The sequence below is a fragment of the Vidua chalybeata genome, chromosome 10 (genome assembly GCF_026979565.1).
Source record: "Vidua chalybeata isolate OUT-0048 chromosome 10, bVidCha1 merged haplotype, whole genome shotgun sequence".
Lineage (NCBI taxonomy): Eukaryota > Metazoa > Chordata > Aves > Passeriformes > Viduidae > Vidua > Vidua chalybeata.
The window spans coordinates 20,093,411-20,120,625 of NC_071539.1; the positions used below are offsets into that span (position 1 = coordinate 20,093,411).

Sequence of the window (27,215 nt, forward strand, 5' to 3'; positions counted from 1 at the left end):
CCAGACTAATGATCAAAGACAAGATGTGCGTGGGTTTTGGGATGGTCTCAGAACCATCCAGGCTTCAGGAGACCCATGGGGGGCTCAGTGCATCTCCCATTGCCAAAGAGCTTAAAATCAATGCAGCTTCAGTCGGTACCCACTGGCAGGATTGTAGCATTTTTGCTTAGTAGCCCCTGGGAAATGTATTTTGGAGAAGATATTTGAATGTTCCCTTAAAAATAGATCCCCAGAGACAACAGATGCCAGCCTGCTGCTCATGAGGGAGGCTGTTCTCCTGGCTCCTGTTGGGGTTTCTTGATGATGCTTTTGCTTTGCAATATGAGCAGAAGCATTCAAAATAGAAACACTGTGTGATAAATGGAACAAACCTACAAGAATCTGTGATGCTTTGTCATCTCTCCCTGGGACATGTAAATGGTGCCATTTACAGCAGTTTGAGTGTGTGCCACCCTCTCTGCCTGAGTGCTCTTGGTGCAGCTCTGGGCCCTCTCTTTGCCCTCACCTGCAGCTGCCCCTCACTGCTGGGGGACACTTGGCTTGTACCCCACAGCTGGTCAGGGCCACGGTCTCAGGACGTAGCTGCCACTGCCATATGACTCACCTTGCCTCCCCTTTCCACCCCTCAGTTCCCAGCTTTCAGTCTGTAACACCCCACTAGAGAACAAGAGATGGGACCTCATAATGCCATTTTAGGATGCCAGGAGTTGTTAATAGTCATTGGCAGAGTCATGGGGTAGCAGGCACACACAGCCTCTGTCCCTCCAGTGTTCCTGTGCTGTGGTGTTGGGCTGGGTGGGGCGGGGACATGGGAAAGGGCTGGGGGAAGCTGCTGCTGCTGCCTGGGAAGGAGCCTGTAGAGGTTGCTTGGCCCCAAAGGCCCATTACTTCTCTTCCCAGCTGGCTGTGAGGGAGTTTTCCCATGCCTTTTTTCCTTCCTCAGAGGTATCCCAGTACTGTCAATCTGTGCTATCAGGGACAGAGCCCTGCAATAACTCACTGTGGATGCAGGGGTATAACTGTCCTTTGGGCAACAACAGGACTAACTTTTTTCCCCCCAAACCTAAGCTGCACATAGTGGCATCATGCCAAAGGCAAGATGGCTAAAAAGACCTCCCAAACAGGTTGTGGACTGTCTGCTCCCAGCCCAGGAATTAATTTCTGTGTGCAGGAACTTGACAGCCTGCTTTGCATGGTTTCTGTAACTTTCTTACTCTTTCTCAGATGAGTTCAGAGTCTGTGTTGGATCCTCAGCAAATCCAAGCTTTTGACCAGCTCTGCCGACTCAACCGAGGCACCTCCCGAGTACGTACCCCCGTTTTCCTTCTGCTTTCAAACTGGTGATGGGCATTTTTCATGTGGCCAAGCCAGACATTGGCACTGGCAAGCGAGGGCTCTGGCTTTTCTCTGGGGTTTGGTCTAGTGCTGGCACTTGGCTGTGGTACACTGCAAGGCAGCCATGCTGGGGAAGCCACTGGCAGGGAAACCTTGGGAATGTCTCTGCCTTTGTGGCTGGGCCTGACAAGTGTCCATGGGGTGATCCTTTGTGGATTTGTAACTAAGCTCCCCTCTGGACACTGCAGCTCCTGCAATCACTGAGGACACTCCCTCTTTCTTGTGTCTGTGCTGTCCCAAGGAGAACGCAGCTCCCTCTGTCACTGGCATATTTCTTGTGCCTCCTGCCTGTTTTGGCTGCGCATGTTGGCACTTTCAGTTCTTCCTGGGTTTGTTTTTAAATTATATGACTTCAAAGCAACCTAAAGTCCCCTGGAGAGTTGTTCACTTGAGGACTAGTGACCTGCAGAGAGCTCTGTAGGGTTCCTCCATGCCATCCATGCCCTTGGCTTTACCTGGGTTAAGGTTTCTCTCGCTGTAGCAGGGACACAGTGACGCCCTGGGCTCTGTGTACCCTGCAGGAGTGTTCCCAGGGTGACCAGGGGGGTTTCCCTTGCAGCTGGCTCTCCTGACGGAGCTGGCGCGCGGGGGCCACGGTGGCGGTGACAAGCACGGGCTGCTCAGTGTTTCCCACGGAGACCCGGCCACCAGCAGCGTCTTCCAGAATGAGAACTTCCAGCTGCACCTGACGCCCCCTCCGCTGGCTGAAGAGTAGCGCTCCTGCCCTGGCTGCTCCCAGGACGTGGTGCTGGGGAGCCCTCCCACCACACCACCTTTCCCAGAACCTGCTGTGCTGACCCTCACTGGGCACTGGTGGGTCCTGGCTGGGTGATGCCCCAGCTCTGCTTTGGCAGTCGTGGGGCAGCTGGGCTGGAAGCTGGAACTCTGGGACAAACCCCAGCATGCTGGGGCACAGGGAGGGCTGCTGTGCTGATCCAGGGGCTCGTGGCAGCAGCAGGAACTTTTCCAAGTAACCGAATCAGTTCTGCCCAGCTGGAGGAGCCTGTCCTGTGCCTAGAGGCCCCATGTCCCTGTGCTGTGCTGGTTCTGTGGCTGGGGGGTCACACCTGAGTTCTGTGTTCCGCTAAAAGCAGCTGTTCTGGCAAGGCCTGGCCCTGCTGTCTCACAGCACTAGCCATGGGGTCTGAGGGCACAGAATGGGCAAATCTGGAGAAGGCTGAAGAATGCAGGAAATGACACCTGTGTGAGCAAACTGACCTGCACACGCTGTGTTCTGCCAACCCATTAAAGAGGCCCTTGGTTGAACTTCCCTGTGTGACTTCTGCACTTCTGTGAGTGGGCTGCTGGTGAGAGAAAGATACATCTTGTGCCTGTGGGAGAAGCTCAAACCTCCCCTCTCACCTTGTACCTGTGTTGAGGGTAGGAGCAATGTGTGCATAAAAAAGGTGCTATCACACACACGCTCCTCTTCCCTCTGCTCACTTTAGTACTGGGACTTGGGTGTTTTGGGGTACCCTTTGGGTCCCAGCTGCTCCCAGAGCACAGCACCAGGTAGATGTTGCTCTCCCTGTACTCAGAACTTTTGTGGCTGATCTGTGCAGAGCTCATATGGAGCAGTACAGCTGCCTCCAAGGAACACGGAAGCACCAAGTGTTGTGCAGAGTTCACCTGGGTAGGAGCAGTGCCAGTGCCCTGGGGCCTGAGCTGCCTTGTGTGCTCACCTCCTGCTCATGAGCAGAACTACCATGGGATGTGTCCAGCCTGCAGCCACACCTGGGCACAGGTAAGACAGGGAGCTGAATGTGGCCACATATCAGCTGGAGCGCCTCTTTCCAGATGAGTCAGCTGGGCCATGAAGTTGCCCACCAGCCCCAGCACTTACCAGGGCCTGGTGTGCTCCCCCTGATTATTCCCTTCATCTGCCTGGCTCTGTGTCAGGAGCTGCCATCTGAAGCTGTGAGCAGCCCTTCCTTTGCTGGAAGTCCCGCAGTGCTTCTCTCTAGCATGGAAAGCACACAGGCAGTTAGGACAAGCAGAAGGCCAGTTGTTCAGTATTTTATTCAAGAGGAAATATACACACACCTCTCCCTGGCAGGGGGAGCAGCCAGCCCAGGGCATGGCTGCAGCAACACGGCCACACCCATGTTTGTGCAAAGGAAGGAGCCCCGTTTTCCGTGGGAGTGTTGGGAGCCGGGTGTGTGATGGAGCAGGAGATCCCCGCGGCTGGGCCCTGCCCGAGCGCTCTCCAGCAGCCCCGGCACTCCCCAGAGCGCCGCTGACATTTTCCAGGAACAACAGAAGGAAGAGGCAGCTTATTGTGCTTAAGACATCTGAACAAATCCTGGGTAGGAGACACTCACAGCTTGTGGGTATTGCTAATTACTTACAGTTAAGAAAGAATGGATCCTGATGGGGACAGGACCCTGTGGAGTCTCTGCCACCAGCACCCCCCGAGGTCACCGCTCTCCCAGCCAGTGCCCAGGCAGGGCTGTGGCTCCTGCTTGCCTGCAAACAAGGTGAGCTGTGCTGGGCAGGGGCGTCCTGCTCACGTTCCCTGCCCTTGGTGCCCCAGGGAGAACTGGTGAGGAGCTCCCTGCCCTTGGGAAAGGCTGTGCTGCGCCAGCCCACCCTTCCTGCCTGGGAAAGAGGAGCCGTTCCCAGGGGAGGAAGAGCCTTCCTCTTTCTGGGAGGAAAGCTCAGAGGCCAGGCATTAGAGTGAGCTCGTTCAGCTCTCCACTCAGGTTACAGTTGAAAGGTTAAATATGAATAAATGCTGTAGATTTATATATAATGTTTCCTTCTACCTATGGAACGTGTCTGAATGATCCAAAGACACCAAAAATGTTGTTAGAAACTGTAGTTAGCCAAGAAAGACAACCCCGCCCTTAAAAATGAAATAAATCCTATTTAGTTTTACTACAGCCTTTGTTTAAATGCCCTCAGAAAAACAGCGTATTTTCAGGTGCCTTGTGAGAATGTATCTGTTCATGCAATGGCCCAAGTTTTTCATTTCACAAGCATTGCACAATTTTATGTAAGTCATCAAAACTATAAAACCTATTATTTTTGTTTGAAAGTCTTAGTCTAAAAAGTACAGCATTACTTTATATCCACCCATGGAAACTCCTAGACGCGCATGTGCACAGACACACACTGTTGCCTAAATGTCTTCTAAAGATACTGATTACAAAGTGTATAAAATTGGGAATACATTGTCAGGATACAGTGAGAGATGAGCCACCCTCTACCACAGACTATAATCTAGGATCAGTCACTAACTGTACACGTTTTTACAGCCTTGGATCACCAGGGACTTCTGAAACGCAAACAGCAACCACACAAAGAATGGCAGTAACGCTGCAGGAACACAGGAGTTACTGGCTCCAGCTCCATGGAGCTGGCTGGAATCTGAGTGACATTTTTCTTTGCTTCAAGCAGGGCTGAAACTGAACCTCCTGTGAGACAGCTCCACTACCAGCTGGGTGAGGGACCCCTGCTTCAAACCTGCTCCTGGACTGGGAGTGATGGAGCAGGGGCCAAAGCCTCCTCTCTCCACTAAGATGACGTTAGGCTCTATTTTAACAAGCTCACATGCCACCGAGCCCATGGGCCACCTTCCAGGGGCATCTCCACGCTGTCCCCAAGCTCTGCCGACACAGTGGTGTGGCTGGTAAAATTCTTTTTGTTTAAAATTTGTTATTCTTCAGGCAAATGCAGGCCCTGAGGCCATTTGGTCCTGAGTGTCCGCACCAAAGAGCCCAGGAGGAGGCAGAGTCGGAGCCAAGGGCGGGTGTTCGGAGGTAGTCGCTTCCTTCGCCTGTCCTGGTACTCCCCAGTCCAGTGTGGTATTGGTTAGATGGCCATGCCCCACCTCTGCCTGCTCCCTTTCCTGCCCACCTACAAAAGCCAGACCCCCTTCCCAAGATCCAGGCAGAGAAAAGGGACCAGGTGGATTCAGGCAACTCATCCCCCTCCAGAGCAAGACCTGCCTTCTCAGGAGATTTCAGAGCCTGGCCTACCTCAGCAGCTGCTCGGTGCATAGCCTGGAGAAAAGTTGGAGGCACTTTGTGCATTCTCTAGCTTGCCATTCCAACCTGCTGGAAGCGTGGTGCCAACAGCCTCGGAGAAGGTCGCACCAGCACTAGGGAAGAGGCTGGAGAAGGCGCCAGGACAGAGACGGGAGGAGCCTCATGTAGCTGTTTGAGAAAGACTAAGGGCTCCAGGCATGCACCCCCCCCATGCTCTGAGGGACCCCTGCCAACAACCCGACAGGTGGAAACATCTCAAGTGGCATGTCCTTACGTGAGAAGTTGTGTGTGGGGTAACCCAGACCAACAAAAGGGTCTATTTCTGCTAGAAAAGTCTTAAGATTTGTCACTACCTTACGTGCAGACGTGGGAGAGCTGATCAGGCTGAGAATGTGTTAAAATTGCTCAGGCTGCTGCTAGTTCACCATATGTAAGTCCTGTGACCACACTCCCATGACAGGAATCTGAAATATCAAGTGCACTGGAAAAAAGGGATTGTCAGAAAAAACAGAAAATAGAAATACTACAAAAGCAACATTACTGAGAAGGAAGTGGACTGAGCCGATGCCGACTTGTGTGGTCACACAGTGGTTTCTATAGTCTCAATCACTTCCATCTCGCACTGCGAGGGCGACAGGAGCGGGCATTCGTCCGGCTCCCAGCTGCTATCTGGGCTGTAATCTTCCTCTGAGCTCAGCTCGGCCACCCCCTCTGTGTCCTCGTCACACGACTCCATGTAGTGAACCCCCACCGCATTGATGCCAGAGTCCTCAGAGCTGGACGGGGACGAGCAGTGCTCTGGTTTTGGTGTATTGCTCTCCTTTGTGATTAAGGCATTTTGGACGGAGCCCTCGTCGGGCTTTGCCCTGTGCGGGGCGGGCGGCTGGCGCTGCACGTAGCACATCTTGCCGTTGATGCACTTGACGCGGTAGTTGTCGATGAACAGGTCGGCGATGGTGCAGAACTGCGGCGCCTCGGGCGGCAGCGGCGGCTGGAACGCGGGAGCGAACTTGAGGAAGTGCTCGGTGAGCGACACCGAGATCTGGATGGTGTTGGGGGACTCCCGGGGGCGGACGGGGATCTCGGTGCTGGGGAGCTGCTCCACAGGGGTCATGGGCTGGTAGACGTATTTACCTGTGGGGACACAGAGGGGCAGCGTTTAAAGGTTGTTGTCTTGGGGTTTGAACAGAAGGGATGACGTTGACACCCTTGGACACCACCAACAGTTCCCTGCTGACAGCAGCTGCTGCTTCTCTTGTGGCCTCCCCAGGTATGGATCCAATGACACCTAATGCTGCAGGTAGTCACAACCTCCTGTACCCCAGTGCTGCTCCCCTCCCTGAGCCTGCCTCCAGGACTGCTGTAGGACATGACCAACTCTAGGGAGTTTACTCCAGGGGCACAACTCCATAGCCATGAAGTGGGAAAGATGCCAAGTCTGCCTGCCTTCTAGGAGAAAGAAAACTGACAAGATTCTCAGAGGCTTTTCCCCCCCACTGAACATAACACGTAAGTTTCAGCTTACATCTTTGCTACAATGATCAAAATTTTATTATATTTCTATTATTCCAGTAAGTCTCCTTGTCCACGACTCCATGTTCTTTGTTTTTGGGGACTAAATCGTATTTTCCCATATTATAAACCAGAAGTTCATACATAACTACAATTAGAATTTTAAGGCAGAAAATAAGGGAATTTCCAAGCTTTTGGCATCTTGATTATCTGGTTAAGTAGTAAGAAAATAGGATTATGTTGGTTATATTGAGCAGAACAAAGTGTGAACTGAACATCTTCACTAACAGAAATAAATAAGAGAGCAGAAAATTGGGACTATGTCAGGAAAAACTGAGAAACCCGAGGCTATGCCCAAGACTGTAAAATGCTGCATTTTATTTGCACGAAGCCTCTGAAAGATTCATGTCTCCCCAGGGGCTCATCCGCTGGGAAAGCACAAATTTCCAGAAGCCTTGTGAGTAGTGGGGCTGTCGGAAGAGTTCTGCTGCACGTGCTGCAGACCCTGCTTTGCACCGGCAGCAAATGCACCAAAGCATGGAGGGGCTGTGTGGGTGCTTGGAGCTCTCCAGGTGTGGGGCAGAAAACTCCTGCATTAAGGAAGGCTGAGTGCTGGTGTGTTTCCAGCTCACAGGGAGATGCAGCCTTTCCCCCTGAATTACCCATTCATTTGGAACATTGCAGAATGGCTCACGTTGGGAGGGACCTGAAAGATCACGGAGTTCAATCCCCCTGCCGTGGGCAGGGACACCTCCTGCTAGACCAGGTTGCTGTAAGCCCCAGGGCAGGGCCAGCTCCCCCTGCAAAGCCGCAGTGGAGAATCCCCCTGGGGCCGGGAAACCCTCCCAGCCCAGGGAAGAGCTGTCGGCGCTGGGGGGATGCCGGCGCTCCGGGGCCCACGCACAGCCTGTGCTCTGCCAGCTCCGGGACGTCACCGGGAACCTCGAACACCGGGAAGGCTTTTCCCACCCCGCAGTGCTGCTGGAAGGGAAACGGGTCATGTGAAAGTCGGCTGGGATTTCCAATCCCCGTAGCCCAAGGACAGGGAGTGCAGCAGAAAGGCCACGGAACCGAAGGAAGAGCTCTGGAGCGTGGGAGAGGCTCCAGGCGCGACGAGGGAAAAGCCCACCCATGTGCCATGGGAGGAGAGCGCAGACAGAGCTGGCAGCAGAGGGAAGTGTGTGAACAGCTTTGACCAGCTCCCCTCAAATTCCTCATCCAATGTTTTCTCACTACGATCTGTGCAATGGTAATTGCTGAAGAGCCACGAGGAAAGCTCGGTGACAGCAAATCAAGCTTTTCTCCTGTCTGCTTATGGCTGGATGACAGAAAACACAAAGCCAATCCTCTCCACTTGCCACCTCTGTACCATGGTGTAGCTCCTAAACCTGCTGTGACTCAGAGGAATGAGTGCTGGCATCCGGCAGCTGCATGCTCCAGCCACAGGCAGAGCACAGCTCTCACTCCTCCAGGACAGATCCTTGGTTTGGGTGGCTTTGAGCAATGGGGTCCCTCGGAGGTTTCTCAAATCTTGTGGACAGAACTTCGCTGGGAAGCTCCTCACCCTCACAGCCACAGCAGCAGCCCACGGCTTCCTGCCATCTGCTGCTTCCCAGAAATCCTTCTGTGAAATTAGTGAACATTAAATATGCCACTGCCTTGCAAAGCCCCACAGCTGATGGTTACTGTGCTGCTGGCTGGGATAGTGTCTGACAAATTCAACTCATGGAAACTGAAGTGCAGTCTGCCCTTGCCTGAAACCATGATGCTCTATTTATCCGTAGATTTGGAGGGCTTCTGTGTGGGCTCCTTTGACAGCCAATGATAAAATACAACCAGATACTGGTGAAAAACATTTTTTCAACTCAATTCTGTGCTGTCTCTATTTGAAGAGTCCAGTGAAGATTTTATCAGGATGAAGAAAAAAGGTCTCTGTACAACAGGACTCTATTTTTCCACGTAAAACAGTCTCCATGTGCTGGCAGAAGGCTGATGGATGTTAGGAATAGAAACTAATGTATTTAAGCCAAGGAGGCTTACAGCATAGGCATGGAATGGTAAAGCAAAGACTCCTCAGTTTGACTTTTTTGGTGTTTGTTTTTCCCCTTTTGGGAAAAGAAGAAGATCGGTGGCCAGGTCAGCCAAAGAGTTGCTGGGAGCTCAGCTGGTTGTTTCTCCACTGCAGCCACACACAGCAGCTTCCTGCACATCTCAGGACTGCCCTGCTGGCACTAATTCCAGAGCAGGAGCAAAGAGCACAGGGTTTCAGAGCCTGTCTCTGCGACCTCACGGGGCTGAAACGTTCCTCACGTTCCAAGGACAAGCTCTGCCAGGGTAAAGCAGGAACCGGCCAACACACAGCAAAGAGAATTTTCTACGTTAACTGATTTCTTTAGAATTCTCATACAAGTTTGTCAAGTCTTAGCTGATTTTAGAGGCAATTTTAAACAGATTAAACTTGTTTCAAAACATGACCAGGTGCTCAGAACTGGGACTGTCAGACTGGATCGTGGACAGTGCTGTGACAGCCTCTGTTACCAACCCTCAACCTACATAATGCATGGAAACACATCAGCCAGGATGCAGCCTATGAAAAATAAATGCAGAAATTAGAAATAAGATTGCCCCCCACCCCTGCAGCTTGCAGGATTGCCAGGCTTTTTCACTAGAAATGCCCCTAGAAGCACAAGTCCCCAGGATCTCCTATAATCCATCTCAATCTTATCAAATACCCGTGGAAATCAACAGCAATATTTTTGCTGACTTTGAACAGCTGGCAGCAGTCTGTGATAAAACAGTACTTTGAGCACCTATTCTGCTCCATCCCATCTAATACACTAGCTCAGAACTTATTGCCTATTTATTCTGAGTCAGCTGAAGAACTCTGTGACTGCACTGTGCTGATGAACACTACTGTAAATGACAGTGTTCTGCACAAATTCGGATGTCACACAAGACACCATAGCTGAAGTTGTTTCCTGGGTCGCTTCCCCACCACTGCCTACATGGAAGGTGGTGAAGAAAAAATACTGCATGTGTCAAACACATGTCCAAAAATCAAACTCAAATCCTGTGAAAAGAAATTTGCTGCATTTGCAAAAGTTTGGGAAGTTCTTGTGCACTTTAAGAGCTGCTGTGAAGAGGTGTCACAGTTCTGGCTCTGCACTTCCACCACCGTGGCAAAAAGGCTCAGGGGAAACAAGAACCTGCTTCTCTCCTAGAAACAGTGACTGTGTGAAATCAGGCTCTGCCAGAATGACTGCCATAGTAAGTCTTGGTTGTCCATGACAGCCACTGGCTGACAGGTGAGATGATGAAATAAGAGACCCCAGAAATAGGTCTATAGGCTACGCTTTACCACTTGTCCCTCTGAGCCTGCTCCGTGCTCAGGGCATTATCCCCCACCAACACTGCTCCTCTGTCTGACCCCTCGAAGTGACAGCAGCCTGTGCACAATGAGAAAGGGACAATTGTTTCTCCATTTCTTCAGCTGGCCCTTGTGCCAGCACACAAACCAAATCCTCAGGGACCTGGCACACACTACAGCCAACACTCAACTGCAGAACAACTATTCAGCTATGTCCAAGGAAGTGAGTGCTGGGCAGTGCTCATCTCCCTGTTGCTCTGTGCACAGGAATAGGATTTCTATTGCCAAATTGGATGGATGCTGTTCCCCAAAGCCTTGGCTCTGTGCCTCCAGTGAGCCTGCCAGCAGGCTAAGGCAGGATCCAGCATAGCAGGGAGCTCTATCATCACCTGCACACCTCCAGAAAACTCAGGGAACTTGGAAAATTTTTTATGTTCGTGGCACTAATAACCAGAACTATGTGGCTGATTGACTGGAAGCTGTATTATAGAGCCTCCTGCTTCCAAAACCCCAAATCAAGCTTTGAGAAACAAGCCACAAGATAATTTCTCTCTGAATTTTTGCTAATTGGGCAGTCTGCATGCATCCTCACCAAACAGACCCAAAACAGCAGCGATTTCTGTGGCAAATATGAAATTACTTAACCATGAAATAAGCAAAGGTGTGGCTGAAAATTTTCTTTTCCACTTCCCTCCATCCCAGCATTCTGGTTTACCTCTAACACTCATTAATGTGCTTGACATATTGAAAAAAAAAAGTCCAGCTTTCAGGAGGGAGGTTTCCTATAAAAAATTCTCAAATTTTACCCTCTCAAAAGGAGGACTTAGTCCTAATAAATGACACCATGAATTGCTCTGCACTTCAGAAAATGGTAAAGAGAGAGCTATGGATTTTATGAGTCTAAGTCAGCAATACATACCATGGATATTTGTTCACATGCAAGGCATTTAGACATCTATTAACTGAAAGATAAAAGTTTTTTTTTTCATATGTATTCTTCCCCCTGCAGCTGCTGGAACAAATATTTCTATAGCCTCCCATCTGCCAGCTCATCTATCTCCAAAAATCAGCAAGGTTAACAAAGACCTGCTACTTGGCAGCTATTGAACATGACCTGACTCAGCTTAGGAACTGCTCCTGTGTGGGCTGAGCACTTGTGGAAGTCCCAAGCAGAGGTAGGCTGAAGGTGAATTGGCTCTGATCCCAGAGGGGCTGGAGCTGTGACCCCAGGGCACAGTCCATGGCTGTGCAGTCCACCCTCCAGTGAGGGTGTGGAGGGATGTGTCCTGTTCACCAGCAGGGAGCTGCTCCCCAAATACTGGTGACTTGGTGCTGCCTCAACATACACCTGTGTAACAGCACCAGTAATCCCCCCTTGTGAAGTCCAATGCGATTCTCACTCCAGCTGTGCCAGACTTTGCTATTGCCACTTGCAAACCTGCCAAAAAATTCAGCTCACAGGGGAGGGGAATTGGTCCCACTATGAAGAACATAAAAAGCCTCTAATTAAATACCACACAGCTCTGAAGGAGTGAAGGCAAAGGAAGCATTCATAATGCATGTGTGACAGCGCTGCCTTGGAGGGGATCTGCATTATTCCAAGGAGAGCTCCCTGCACAGCTGTTCTGTGTGTGGAAACCTTGGAGATGGGCTTCTCAAGCACTGGCTTTCCTCACACAAGAGACGGAGAACAACTGAGCGCTCTTCCGGCGGCACTTGTTCCACATCTCCTGGGTGTGGCAGGAGAGCCAAGTCTGGCTCTTGGGGAAGCACTGGGTGGATGTGCAGCTCCCTGGCAGGTGGTGACAGCTCCAAGCAGGAGCCCTGCGTTGGCTCAGCGGCCCCAGGACGGTACAAAGGTTGTCACACCCAGCTGGGCTTCCAGGGCCCCCCAGGGCAGTGGATGGCACAGGTTCGCCAGCCCAGCCGGCGGGCACGGGAAGGAATCAGGGATGGATTCACTGCTGGCACAGCAGAACCTTGGGGCACAGGAAGGTTTCCTCCTTCACAGACTAAGGCAAAGTTTGTTGCACGTCCTGGATGGGTTTAGGGAGGGCACTCAGCATCCTCAGCCTGCTGGAGGTGCCCACCACACCTGTTGTTTCCAAGTGCCCAGCAGAGCAGAATTCCATCGGGAAGTGTGATGTTGGGCTGAGTACCTACCTGGGGTCATGGCCTTCCAGCCCTGCCAGCTGAACAGTGGCCAGAATGACTGCTCTGGCTTTCCTCCTCCTCTCTCCAGTTACATGCACAGCTTGGAACACCAAACCCTTGCAAACAAAGCTTGCCCTACCCATAAATACTTGCCAAGGACTATCACAACTTCAAACTACACTTAGAGCACGGTACTAACTTTTCCAGAGGGACGAGAACAAATGGAAGGAGAAACCTGGAGCACATAGACAGATGGCACATGTGAAAAACCCCACTGCTCGCCCAGTCTATACTACTTTGTGATGTATGGAATAGACATCACGTCATATCCAGCAAATCCTCATGGGCTGCATGGTGAACAAAAGACGTGGAATGAGCCACCAGATGAAATGGAAAACATTTCAGGACATGGAGGCGCTGCCAGATTTACAGGCTCAAGTAGAGCTAAACTGGGCCATTGGTGGTTATAATAAGGCATAACTGAAATGATTGTCCACCTTGAAGAGGCCTTGTAGATAAAGATATGCAGCACCTCATTGTAAGTGATATTTCTGCCTTGCACTTTGTCCAAACATCTTTGAAAAAGCACTGAGATTGCTCAAACAAATTTCTAGTGTGGGGAATGCAAACAGAACACTCTACATACCTGCAGGAATTCTGGCAGAACTAGAAGGCCAGTAAGGGATCACAGAAGAGACTCCAAGGGCACAAATCAACTCAACAAAGGAACAACAGAAAAAGCAGTCACGCGCCAGGACCTGAGCAGGCTGGAAGTGCAGCAGGAAGGGCTGGCAGGCTCTGCCCTGACAGAAATGTATCACTGCAAACAGCTCCTTCTCACAGAAGCACCTCCATCTGAGCACTAATGAATCCATCCCATTCCAGACCCCATCCAAGCACAGGGAAGAACCAGTCCAGCAATGTTTTGGCAGTGGCTGCCTAGGAGCAATTCCATACAGCTGCCAGCTCTCTCCTGTGGAGGTGTTCCCTCCCTGCTGTACAGCCAGACAGCTGTGCCAGCCCCTGACTCGACGCTTTTCACAGGAAACCAGCACGGAGGGGAGGAAAAAATCAGGAAGTTTTTCTTCATCAAATTTGTATTTTAATGCCCTTTTGTCTTGATCTGTTTTAAATACAAAAAGGATCATAACAGTACATGCTGTGAGCTGTCTAAGCCTTTGAGGAGTTTCTGTGCACATCAGCTTAAGAGCAGGGAGCGCTTAAATGCAAACAGACCCTGGAGCTTCCTCCATCATCCCTGCTCTTTACTCTCATTGCTTACATGGATTTACTGGACTTAAAGAAAAAGCAACCCTGAAGGCTTGAGAGATGCAGCCATAAACCCTCTTAAAGGGGCCATATTTGCTCACTAACCATTGTAAGGGAACAGAATACCAGCACCCAACAAGGCAGTGTGCAGCAGCACACACTATGTGTGTGTTCTGGAGGAGCTCTTTCCTTTCAGTGTCTGGAGAATGTCACCCATACCACAGGTGCTACTAACCCCAGCTCCAGGCTGTGTTCCAAAAACACAGAAGCACGGGCTTGGGAAGTGTGGCACAGCCCTGGTTACCTCTGCCAGCACAGCAGCTGGGCAACACTACCCAAGCTCTGAATCCAAGCATATTCATCTTTCAACATCCCTTCCAAACCCACCCCCAAAGGCCAGAACAGCCACTTCTTACACATTCCCCTGAGAAATTTTATCCCCCAAGTTACACTAGATATTTTTAAAATTCAGTAGAGAAAACAGCAAAAAATGGCTTAGTGCTAAATATTTATTCTACAACCCCATCCCTGTGCACCATCTGCTCAAGCTTCAGCAGCCCATGGTTTCCATGCAGCCAGTCAGTGTACTGACAGGGAAACAAAGCAACATAAGCACAGCTCCATGTCAAACTACCCAGAAGACCATGGCATTGCCTGGAAATCAAAGGGCTTTGAGACACAAGATCCAGTTGTTTTCCAGGTGTGTGGTATGTGCTGCAGGGGGCACCCTGAGCCTCTGCATATGATGGAAAGCTTTCTTGGGAATTCTCAAATAAGCAGACCAGCTCACCATGTCCTTGAAGGAAAAGTCCTCTCTAAAGACCTGCACTTTGCACCCACAGGGGACAGCTGGGGCAGAAGGCTGGGATTCACAGCTTGGAATAGACACATCTCTGTGGCCACAGTGTTTTCCTGGTGGCTGACAGGAGAAACAATGGCCCATGGGACGTGCTGTACCTGTGCTGATCCCTTCCTGTGGCCAGAGCCCAGGATCTGCTGACACATCATCTGTGCAGTTGCTGTGTGGAAGCAGGAGCCTTCAGGCTGGACAACACCACGTTCTTCAGCTCAGTGCTGGGAAGAGGGTCCTTATTCCCAACACACTCTTTTAACCCAGCGCTGTTCCTGGTGCCTCATGCACATCTCCATCCACACGCCATTCAAACCAAGCTATTTCTATCACAAGCCTCTAGAGAACCCATTTCTGGGGATTTTAAAGGACTGCTCTCCCTGCTTGTGCACAAAACACACCACCACGTGGAGCTGAGGAGTGCAAATATGGGCACCAATACTCCCCTTGGAGGGGTGTGGGATCCAGCAATGCTCTGCATCAACATATAGAAGCCCAAGTACCACCACTGGCGGTGAAGCAGGTGAATATCACATTGAGCCATTGTGTCACACAGTGCCACTGCAGGCAAGTGACTTGGAGCACCTGGACAGCTCAGCTGGGAGCACAAGCAGCTCTCTGCTGTGGCAGGGTGAGCCAGTGCTGGCAGAGGTGGCATGGCCCTCGGCTTCACATCCAGAGAGGCAAGATCCCACAGGACCAGCTGAAGAATGGCTCCTGTGCCCAGCAGATCAAGGTCTGCTGGCACAGCGGGGAAAAACAAAGCAAAATATGAGTGTCTCCTTCCACCTGCCCTGCCTACACCTGGGCTAATGCTGGTGGACTGCAGGAAGGCTGCAAGAGGTGGTCAGTCCATCCTGGCACACCTGATGCTGTCCCAACCTTTCACCAGGGCCCAGGGATGTGAGTGAGTAAGCGAGCGAGTGAGTGAGGCTCAGGCTTGGGAAAGCACTGAAATCCAACCAGACAGCTGCACAGCATGGAGCAGCCAAGCACCCTGCCTGCAACAGTTATAGGTGTGCACCAGCATCATGTGTGGCAGCAAGAGGGACAGACAGAGCCTGGCACGGAGCTGGGCACAGCAGGGAGTCAGTTCAGGGCTGGGTGCAAGCACACAGCCAAACAAGCAGCTTCGAGAGCAGACGTGGGGGCTCTTGAGCTCCGCAGCCACCAGTGAGAACAGGAATACAAATGCATGCCTCTTGCTGAAATTGTTTTACAACGTAGGTTACATATAAATTCCAACTGTTACATGGCCTAAATTAAAGTATGGCTATGTTAAAAACAAGACCCAGTTGCCAAGCAATCAGTTTTCACTTTCCCAGTAGGTTTTTGACTTCCCTCTATGCGAATATACTCAACTATTGGCAAAAACATCTTCAAATGGCACGAACTGCACTTCTTGAGTTCTGTGATCAGTCATTCCATAAAAATTGATTAGTGGAAGAATCAAAGCCATTATGAAAACTTACTCTGTATCTTGTGGGCAGATAAATTCATGGAGGTGCTGGAAGAAAAACCACAACACATTAAACCAGGGTCACTTTATATGCAGAGAGAGAGATGATCTACCTGGAATCCAATCTACTGTCAACCAGCTTTTGCATTAGTGCCATCCATCAGCAGCTAAGCCCACACTGTCACAGCTCTTGGGAGTTTGGGAACATCTTACACTGTTTGTGAGTAAAGCATTTTGCTTTTTATCCTTTACAGAAACACAAATTTCTAGTAGAGCCTCACCAGTGTGCAGAAATAAGTTACCAAGGCTGGCAGTGAGTCATGACGTGTACAGCAGCACTGGTTAAATCGAGAGCCATTACATAAGAACACCCCAAGATGCCCCTGCTCTACAAGCTCAGCTCTGCTGGCTGCAGCAACACGAGCGGTGACAAAACGCGTTCTTGATGAGCACACAGGTGCTGCCAGGAAATTGGAGGTCCTGTGCCAAGCACCTGAGAGGCTTCTTCAGTGCTTCCAGCAGACCTGAGCAGTGTCAGCTCTGCAGACCTGCAGGATGGAAGTCACAGCGACGACAACCTTGCGACTCAGTCTCATGGGACAATGCAAGGCTATGACCACAGGCTGCCAGTTAAGACCCACGAAACATCCACAAGAACCACAAGGGGAAGGATGATGTGACAGCAGGCACTTTTGCATCGGACACTGGCGTTAAGCAGGCTCGCAGATCCGGGCTGGCAAACAGATTTCCTCACCTGCAGAGTCCAGGAAGGAAGCCACACGCTCGCCACAGGCACTGTGCTCCATGCAGATTTTATCTTTAGCCTGTTCCTCTGCAGTGACAAAAGTGCCAGCAGCCTCTCCCCAGCAGGAAGCCCTCTGAGCAGGAGCACAGGCCCAGCCCTCGCCGTGCAGGGTTCAGGACACCCTGCATTCACAGACAACCCCACCAGCTGACGAGACACAAGATTAATGAACTTTTTCTTCAGAAGTACTTGCTTCTGGTAGGAAACATCCCCAGCCTTGTCATTTCAGGCTTCTCAAAACCAGCACTTAACCCTTCAAGCAGCCACAGAGGAAGGGTGTCAGTTATCTACTATTCTCAGAGGCTCTTACCAGCAGATCACTGAGTTTGGGGCAAGCAGATAAAATTCTTTGTGAATTATGCCTCTCAGGCGGGCAAACAGATTACAAAACAGCCTCATAGTCATGCATGACAAAGATATTTTGGCTGGCAGGAAGTGTTTTGGTACACAGGTCCATTTTTCTTTGACTTTTGGAGAAAGAAGTACAGTGATTTTTGTTCAACCACGCATGAGCTGTACAAGAGTTAGTGCTATGAGACACACTAAGCAAGTAGCCTGAATTCAGAGATTTTCCAGTGGTCTAATTCTGTTAAATGATATCTGTACCTTTGTTAATAATAACAGAACATGCATGCCTCTAAACATTATAGTAAGGATTCAAAATGAATGCCAGCAAGTTCTTCCAGAGGTGCTGATATTCCCACAGGGTACAAGGAATCAACACATGTGAGTTCTCTTATTAATGGTACATTCATAGTGTGATTTCCAGGTTATAACTAAAACCTGAGGAACAAAATCCCATCCAGGTCTGGAATGGTGCACCCATAAAAACTGGCAGTGTTTTCCCTTAGAGAAACACTTCAGAATATATTAAGCTGACATTCTTTCCTTGGTTGTATACAGCTTAGTGAAATGAAGCTGGAATATCATAGCTCTTCAAAATACAGGTGAAGAGAAGATCTTGCACAGCCACAGGCAACAAATCCTCATTAAAAGTCTTTTCCCATTACAAGCTGCAACATCCACTTTCTGCAGCTCCTGCCTGGCACTCAGCATAATGCCTTGCTCCGTGCACAAACATTCCTGTCCGGATACATGGACTTAACAGGATGAATGTTCAAATCCTTTTCACAGCAGAAGTAAATTTAAAATGCCTATTTGTCCCAGGATTTGTGTCATTCTCCCTCTAGACCAAGCTGTGTTTTCTGGGAATTCCCAGCCCTACTGCTCCTAGCCCCACTACTCCATTCCAATTTAGACAAGAGTTTGCCATGAAGAAAAATGAATGAGCTTCACCAAATACTCAGAATCTCAGACACAAGCATGTTACAACTCCCTTTCCCTGTTTATCCAAGAAATCAGTCATCAGGATCTAGTTTTGCCCTGTGGAACAGTACTGCTGGAAATTCAAGTTGCCATCACCACTGCCAGGCTGGCTGCTTCTAGTCCATGTCACCATCTGCAGACCGGGACACACAGAGCACCGGAGCACTGCTGCCCTTCTGCTCCCTCCTGGATGTGGAAATGAGTTTTACAGCCACCAAAAACCAACATGAGGAAAATCCACTGTAATAAGAGCAAGGCTTTTGGAAATGTACACTGTATGGTGTGCTGCAGAGCACCCCAGGGCTGTGGCTGCTCCTCTAACACGCAGGGTTCGACAGACACTGGCAGCAGGCAGGCACAGATCCTCTTTAGACCCCCAAGCCCTATCAGGATGCACCTGAATTCCTCCCCATACCATCTCAGCTCACTTACCAGCTCTGTCACAGGAAAGCAGGACTCCCTCACTGATTCCCTCCTCATAATTCCCACAGGCAGACTGGGGTCTGAATAATTACATGGGCTTGGGAGATTGTCAGAGCCCCTGCTGATGGCTTCTGTCACTGGAGAGAGGCAGAGACCTTGAAAATGCTGCTGGCATGCACAGAGATACTGAAATGCTGCACACATCACTGTGTGGCAGGGGAAAATGCCTGCACCTGGGCCAGGTGTATCTGCCAGAGAGCAGGCAGGAGCTGCCATGGACACACACCACATCTTCTCCCTGGAAGACGTTTAATCGAGGATGGCCTTGACAGAGAACTTTCACCAGCTTTGTGCAACAGACAACAAATGCCTTCATTTTAAAATGTTATAAAAGAAAACCACTAGTGATTCAAGCAGAGAAGAATGTGAGGAGCAGTATCAGCTCAGAGCACACCCAGGTGCACTGACTGTGCTGATTTGCCTCATTCCCTGGCTGCAGCTGTGGGCAATGGATAAGGAATAGGCCCCTCCCCTGGCCAGCACACAGCTGGGACTGATGAGACCCCAGTCACAGGGACTGTGCCTCTGCTGAGTGTGCTCAGACACTGAGAGGAAGCAATGGAGCTCTGAGAGCCAAGAGAAACCCTGGGCTGCTTGTCCAGGTGAACAACAAATGTAAATGTACTCTAGTTCTACATTCCCAGAATATTGCTAGCACGGCCAGATTTAGAGAAGCCTTTCTCCCCAAAGCTACACAGAAAACACATGCCCTTTGTGGCATGCCACCCTTCACACAAACCCATTTTCTCCTCTTGGCTGAAAAATAACAGTTCTTTGGATCTCCTGCCAGGCTGCCTGACCTCATGCAGAACCTGCCAGGTCTGGCTGCAAACTCCAGCTGAGCAGTGCCATAATTTGTGATGCATGCCAGGGAGTGGGAAACTAATCCACGACACACCTGCAAGTGCTATCCACCACCCAGAAAACTGCAGGGGAGGGGGAGCAGGTGTATTTTTAAAAACCTTTCCTGCCACCACGATCTTGTTCCTTGCCTGAGCCTAGCAATATGTTCCCTTCCTGGCCACCCAATGGAGATCTCACACTTTCCCCATGCTTGGTTTGTTTTCTTGTAAACGTTCCAAACAGCTGAACCTGTAAAAGTGGTGGAACTGAAATTTATTTGCTACATTTACTTTTCAATATAAGATATGCAAAAGGCTTTAAGGAGCTAAAAGCTTGCTCTTTCGATGCTGAATCAGGGTGGGGGAAAAAAGCATAGAAAGGCTAATACAAGGTGGCACAATTACTGTCTATTGATGCAACTGCTGTGGAACCACGATTCATCATGTATTATTGATAATTGCAGCATAATGTACCGAGGGGTTTGCAGGGTGTTTAACAGAATGCAAGATATTCAGATTACAAATGAACCCAGTTGCAAGAGAATGCTCTTAATTGTATCAAGCATGATGCCTTTTCTCACAGTTAATTCTTAGGAAGTAAAACTAGCAAAAGTTGAAGTCCTGCTGTCAGGTCAGGACAGATGCAACCCCGAGGATCTGATCCTTTCTGCCATAAGCACGTACCACCTCAGAGCCAGCAGCCTCACAGCCAGCATCAGTGCAAATCACAGCTGCAGTGGAAATCCCAAGGTGAGGAAAGGGAGGCAGGCACCTTGCTGCAGACCTGCCTCTGGCATGTATTCTCTGGCTCTGGAGAAAGTAGATCAGAGTAATTTAAGGCTCTCAGCTTGCATCTAATAAACAAAACCTCCCAAGGCTGTCAGAGAGGAGGGGAGGAAGGTGAACAGGGGGCTGCCACCCTGGCAAAGGGAATGCATGCAGGGCACAGAGCAAGCAGGAGAAATGTGCAGTGGGACAAACACAGGGGCTGAAGTTAAAAACACCTCCTGGGCCAACACCTTCTTCCCTGCTGGGAAAAGGCCTTTGAGGCTTGAGCCCTCATCCTGCTTCCACATGGAGACTGGATTCAGCACGGCCTCCTGGCAGCACCCAGGGGAGGGCTGTTGAGGACAGCTATGGCAGCAGGGATGAGGTGTTCCTGTGCTCCCGGGCAGAGCCCGGCGGCTCCAGTGACACCTGAGGCACCCCAGCACCCTCCCATCCCAGCCCCCCCAGGCACACCCATCCTGCACGTTTTTCATGCACCTCTTATGGAGGCTGTACCTGGATTCAGAGCTCCCCACACACTGGAGCGCATTAGAGAAACAGCACACTGGGAAATCTGCTCTCCACCAAGCCCAGAACAGACTGAAAAGGGCCTAAAATGAACTCCAGGCTCAGACACACAAGTCATACAGGCACCCAGGGCAGCTGAGGATCTCGGAGCTGTTTGGATACACCAGTCAGTCTCTGATCTCCCTGCCAACTATTATTGCCATTTTACGGACAGAGAAACATCTGAGGCAAAGAGAACGCCTCCAGTACTGCTCACTTCCAAGCATGCCAACCACAATGGCTTTGGGAATTCAGGCTGGGTTCTTTCTCAGTTATTCCTTCCATAGCCAAGTGGCTCTGCAACGCTAAATTGCTCCTGTCACTGAAGTAAGCAGATGTGATCCTGAATACACATGAGGAGACAATCTACTCATCATGGCATGGTGAGTTTTTGTAATTTCTCAATGTAAGTGCACTTTAACTGAGTTGACATTCTCGAGGACCTTGGCCACTGATGGAAAATAATACTTCAATGGCCCTTTTAATTGATGTAGAGTTTCCTGTTCCCCAATATAGCTCTTAAGAGTCACAGAAAAGCACTTTCAAGAACCCTCTGAGGATTCCCAAGTCAGTATTACAGCACTGCGTTTATGCAAGGTAACTCCCAATGCTGTTTAATTACATCTCTGACCTCTATACAATTTCCCATTATAGACCTCATTCTTACCCCTTTTAAGTCCAACTCAACTCATTCCACAGGAACAGGATAGAAAGAGATCCTTAGCTCTGAAATTTGCATTAGGAAATGAGGGGCAAGAAGGGAGCGCGCTTCACCATGGCTTTCAGAAGATTAAACAAGGCAATGAAGTGTGTGACTTCCTTTAAAATCTTCCATTTAAAATCCTGGTTTCTTGAGGCAAAGGTATCTTAACTTTTCCTTAGCCATAAAGGAGGAATTGAGAAGGAAGTCTGTACTTCTTGCAAATGCTATAATTATTTAAAAATCTTATAATAGCCACACGGAAGCAAAGGGTTGGATGGGATCTCAAGTGGTCTTTCCAAGAGGGAAGCAGCTCCATGTAATGCCTAAGAGACAGCAGTCTAAGTCTTCCCTGAAGGACCATGACTCTTCACCTTCTCAAGTACTCTGCTCCCCTGCTGCATTTCTCTTCCTAGTTATGATATTTTCCCATATCCAAACCTGAACTTTCCTTGTCACAGGTAAGAGATATTTGGTTATCTGCCACGTCTGTGCAGAGGAGGACTCAAACACAGCTGTTCTGCAAGGCTGCCTTACACTTTGCAAAGCTCATCAGCCCTTCCTCCTTCCTCCCTTCCTTTCTCCCTCCCTCAATCTTTTACAGCCCAAACAACCCTTTCTTTTGCACCCCCTTATAAAGCATATTTTTCTAAGCTGATCTCTATGATCCCCTCCCCAATTCTCCTACAGCTCTGTAAAGCTCAGCCCATCAGCCTGGTTTCCTCATCACTGAGCTGAAGAAACTAATTAAATTGCACACTTGCCATGCTCCTGGTAAGACATCCCGAAGTGAAGGTTGGGGTTCTGGGTTTGGCTTTTCTGCCACACAGCACTCCCGCTGCTGACGCACAGGCAGATTGTGATCCATCCTAATCCCCAGATTCCTCTCTGCAGTCGCTTCTCCAGGTGTTCCCAGTTCCATGTTTGACTTCCCCATCCCAGGACCATTCCCAGATGATTTTGGGTAACATCTCCAGTTTATAAGCACCACTTTGAGCTCTGATCCAGAGTGCTCCTAAGCTTTTACATCTTGATGGTGGCCACAAATAACTGAGACCAGGGAAATGTTGGGAAGAATCTAGGTCATAACCTTTGTGTTACTGATGAAACTCCAGTGTCCCTGTCCCTGTGCAACAGGTGACTGTGGCACCTTCTCACACAGCCAGTTGTGCCACACAGTACTTAGGGCACAGACAGAAGAAAACCTTTTGCCCTGATCTGCTTTGAAATGAATCCCAAATCGAGGCAAAATTCCCAAAATGCATGTTTAATTGATATAGAAGCTCGCATTCAAACAAAAGCTAGCTTTTGGGGCAGCCCCCTTTCCCTGTGAAACAAAATTTGCAAAAAGTCTGTGTGAAGGGGAATCTGTGAAGGTGACTAAATTGCAAAGAGAGATGGATTTAAAACAAGAATGGGATATCAGGAGTCCAGGGACACCTTCAGCAGCATCAAGTAACCCTCACATAAGGGTCCAGTGTTAACCTTGACCATCCAAGCTTTAAGATCTCCAGAACACAACACGACCCAAGTACATTGCTCCATCACCATTTCCTGACCTCGCATCAACACGCTGCTGGGAAAGCCTGCTGTTCAAGGCTCTACGTGATTAATTATTCATCAAACTATGTTTGGACATCCACAGTTCAATCTCAGCCTCCATGATTAGATACATCAGGATCTTGAGTACTGATATTAAAGTCGTTGGGTGCCTTTTCACCGGAGTTGGCTCAGTACTGGATTTTGAAGCTATCTGCTATATATAGCCTAAAGCAGTTACCTCTCTGCTCAAAGGGGTTTAGGCTTGTAAAAAAAAAACAAAAAAAAACCATTAGCACCGAGAATGAAGTGGCTGGTGCGAAGGACAGCGGTGCCCAGCCCATGCCACAGCCCACCCTCCGGCCGGCTCACGGGGGAGAGGGGCACTGGGACTCCAGGCCCCGAGAGAACTCTCCGGACATCGCCGCTGCCGCTCCTACGGAAGCAGCATCCGAAGTCAGGGTCCCACTGGGGCCGCCTCGGCACGGACAGCTCCGGGAGCGGGCTGCTCCTGGCCGCGGGACGGGACGGGCCGGACAGAACGGGACGGGCGGTGAAGCAGTGCGCGGGGACCGACAGGACATTGGGGACGGCAGGGATAGCGCGCCCCCCGCCCGCTCCCTCGCCCCCTCACTCACAGTGGCACCATCCCAGGTGGCAGCACCAGTGCAGGCGGAAGCAGCGGCCGTGGCTGTGGGTGGCGCAGAGCGAGAGCCCGTCGCAGGGCTGGAAGTCGGGTCTGCCCGCGCAGCTGCGGGCGAGCGCCTGAGCCTCGTCCAGCTTCTCGCTCTTCGCCGCCGCCGCCCCGCTCATGGCGCCGCCGCTCCGCCCGCAGCCCCCGCGCCGCAGCGGCCAGAGGAGGAGGAGAAGGAGGAGGAGGAGGTTGAGGACGAGGAGGAGGAGAAGGAGGAGGAGAAGGCGCCGAGCCGCAGCGGGGACCGCCCGCCCGCCCAGCGCCGCGGGGGCAGCGCCGCGGGCAGGGCCCGGCCGCCCGCCTCGCCCCGCCCTGCCCCGCCCCGGTCCCGCAGCACCGCCCGCGGTACCCCGCTGGCTGCAGCACCCGGTGGCGCTGTGCCCCGATGGCCATACCTTCCGATGGCTCGGTCCCTCGATGGCCGTGCTCCACCGTGGCAGTGCCCTGCGGTGACCGTGGCCCCTCATAGCTGTGTCCACGATGTTCGTGCCCTCGATGGCGATGTGCCCTGGCGGCCGTGTCCCGCGATGGCCGTAGCCCTCGATGGCTGTGTCCCGCATGGCTGTGTCCCCCGGCTGGGTGGGAGGGTGACCCGCGGGCTGCCCTGCGCGGCGGGGTGAGCCCGGGACGGTGCCCGAAGGCGCTGCCGGCAGCTCTGGACCGCTGTGGGATTTCCCTGCTTTCCCGAGGCGCTCGCAGCGTACGGAGCGCACGGGCGGGAGCGGCCACCAGCCCCGGGAGAGTAAGCCCGGCTCCCAGCAGGGCTGTGGGCCGGCTGCCAGGCTCCCCCGAGCACTGCCCCGGCCACGTGGAGCTCCTCTCCAGACACCACCGCGTTTGATAAATGGGATCCGGGCACTCTGGCACTGGACAGCAGCCTCCAGGGAGTGTGGGCAGCAGGCAAGCAGCGCCGATTACAAGCAGCGATCTGGGGCGCTCCGAGCGTGCCGCTCTTTGCTAGTCTGTGAGACAGGTGGACACAGATCACCCCTGCAGTGCCAGAGCCAATGGAGCAGGATACTAAGTTGTTTGCACACGTGGCCTGAAGCACAGGCAGGTTTTGGTTGTTTTTTTTTTTTTCATCATGCTACTTAATCTAATTCAGAAACCCATTTCTTTCTAAGCACACAGTGATTAAAAAAAAAACTGATAAACTTTGTCTTTCATTTTGTAAAATAATCAGTAGATATCATTTTGGTTAATAAACACATGAAAGTGTATTGTTATTTTCCAACAATTATATCTTTAGGCCAAAATTCAAGTTTGGATTTATCTTGAGACCTGACTACATTATTATTTATTTCCTAAGTGTGGTGGTGGACTTGTTTCCCTGCTATGTTTGAAAGAAAATTGCAGTTTTATTGCTGCTGTGCTCAGCACTGGGAGTTGAAGTCAGCTTTCTGTTAGAACAGAAACCAAATGGTCATTTTCATAGTCCCTTATCTTTCTTTGTACAATACCCAATAGCTCTATGTCAGAAACAGTCAAAAGATATTTATTTTTCTGTGTTCTCCAGAATATTCCCAGACAGTTCATATGAGGTCTGTCCTTGGAGAAATCCCAGAGGTGTCCCCATCCTGTACACCCTCCTGAAGGTGTGCTGAGAGAACCATTTGCTTCTTGCCAATAAGAAGGGCTTAAGAACAGCCAAGTTGCTGTTGTCTGGCTGTGATCAGCTCCACACTTTATGTGTCAGACCAAGGGATATGGGTCATAACTGCAGAGCACAGAGTTGCACTGAGGCTTTGAACCAACTCTGACTGTGATCCTTGGTCTCTGCAGTGCTGTTGGCCCTTCCTGCTGATTCCCGCAGCACCTCAGCGCCACATAACTGTGTCCTAGCTGTGCCCTCACCTTCCCCCACCTGGAATGGCTACACCATTAAATTCAGCCTCTCTGGGAGGAGATGGGTGCCCAGCTGCACTGAGCAGGGGCTTTGAGCCTCCCTTGGCACTGCTCACTAGTGGGAGACCTTCACAGGCCTGTACATTTTAAATGTCTCCAGTGTTTATTACACTGGAAAGAGAGCATTCTGACACTCCTGGAGGCTTATCTGCCTTTGTTTTGCAGAAATCCCACTGAAATCTGCAAACATTTAGGACCTTGCTCAGCTGTTTGCAAGCAGAGGAGAAACTGATTGCAAATCCAGGTGTTTCTTTGACACTGTCCTGATGTCCCCCTGTTCCCTAGCAGCTCATCCCTGCTAGCAGCAAATGAGGGATGCAGCTCAGCTCCCACGAGAACCCTGGCCCAAGGAGAACTGGCACTTCTACCTGCTGGCACAAAGTCCTTCCTCTCCAGCACTGTCTCATCTCCAGAATTGCTCTCAGACCAGCCTGGGCTGTCAGATCACTTTCTGTTCAAAAGAAATAAAGAAGGAAGGTGAAGTGTGGGTTACTGAAAGAGGTAGGTGTTTCTGGCAAGACCCAAGTGCCCCATCCAATTTGGGCATGCAGGACTGCACTTCTGAGCAGCCTCAGGCAGGGAGCTCTCTGCCTCCCTTTGAAGGGCCAGTGCTGCAGGGGACTCTGATCAAAGCCAAGGCAATCCTCCCCTTTGGTGCACTCCCATTCGCTACTGTTCTGCACAATGCCTGTGGCTGAGCAGTTAATGGAGGCATCTGCTGCACTGGCAGAGTTCACTGACTTAATTAAAGATATCTAACAATCCTGCAGCTGCATGAGGGAGGCCACGGGTGCTCACAGGGCCGACACCACATCTCCTCAGACTGAAAGCAAGCATCCTGCTGTGCAGAAAGCACAGACATGCAGCTAGACACCACATGAAAGCAAAAGCAGGGCCCAAGGATTAAGGATGGATTGGAGCCAGCTCCCATTGTGTGTCACCACAGCCTCACCATACCAGAGAACCGTATAACCTCAGCTCATGGATAGCTTGGAATAGTCAGACATGCAGGAAGTGTGCAGAGCTGGGGACATTCCTCACCTATAGGGATAGTTTTACTTGGAAAACATTTCTAACAGATATTTTCCTACTGAGTGAAAATGGTTAAGTGGTTTAAAAAGACAGGTGGGAAAATTAATCCTGTACCAAGTGGTTATCAAGTTCTCCTCTGCACGGGGCTGTGTTCTCTCCTGTTAAATGAAGAAACATTTCACTCATTGGTATATTTCTGGCATCACTGCACATTTGAGCTGATGGGGACTGTGCAAGGCTGCTAAAAATTTACCGAAGAAGCTCACAGAACAGGCTGGTGGTTGCTGCTTGGGCTGCTTGTCAGCAGGCACCAAGGGCTTTGGATCAGGCTGCCCTGCAGGGCTGACGGTCAAGGAGCTGTGGTTGCCCTTGGGCGCGCTCTGCCCTGCCGGGAGCGGAGCAGGCCAGAGGCCGGGGCTCCCACGCACTGCCCCCGCCCTCCCGGAGCTGGGAATGCGACCTCCCGGCGGCAGCAGTGTCACCGCTGGCTGCTGGGACGTCAGGCAGACAGAACGATCGATGCTGGGCTGCTTTGGTCGATGCGAATTTACAAATGAAC

General features: G+C 50.8%; 2 protein-coding genes across 3 annotated transcripts in view; one reads left to right on the top strand and one right to left on the bottom strand.

The window, feature by feature from the left end:
- The window catches only part of VPS8 (VPS8 subunit of CORVET complex), a 65,466-nt gene extending 62,805 nt beyond the window's left edge, over nucleotides 1–2,661 (top strand). For both annotated transcript variants that reach the window (XM_053951185.1, XM_053951186.1), the window contains exons 44-45: nucleotides 1,225–1,305; nucleotides 1,955–2,661. In XM_053951185.1, the coding sequence (XP_053807160.1) occupies nucleotides 1,225–1,305; nucleotides 1,955–2,110 (237 nt within the window). In that variant the 3' untranslated portion in view covers nucleotides 2,111–2,661. The remainder of the gene's footprint in view (nucleotides 1–1,224; nucleotides 1,306–1,954) is intronic.
- Nucleotides 2,662–3,396: 735 nt separating this feature from the next.
- C10H3orf70 (chromosome 10 C3orf70 homolog) lies at nucleotides 3,397–23,982 on the bottom strand. Its single transcript, XM_053951187.1, has 2 exons — nucleotides 23,664–23,982; nucleotides 3,397–6,518 (listed from the first exon to the last, which is right to left on the bottom strand). The coding sequence occupies exons 1-2, from the start codon at nucleotides 23,836–23,838 to the stop codon at nucleotides 5,965–5,967; spliced, it is 729 nt and encodes a 242-aa protein (XP_053807162.1). The 5' UTR covers nucleotides 23,839–23,982; the 3' UTR covers nucleotides 3,397–5,964.
- Nucleotides 23,983–27,215: the final 3,233 nt, after the last annotated feature.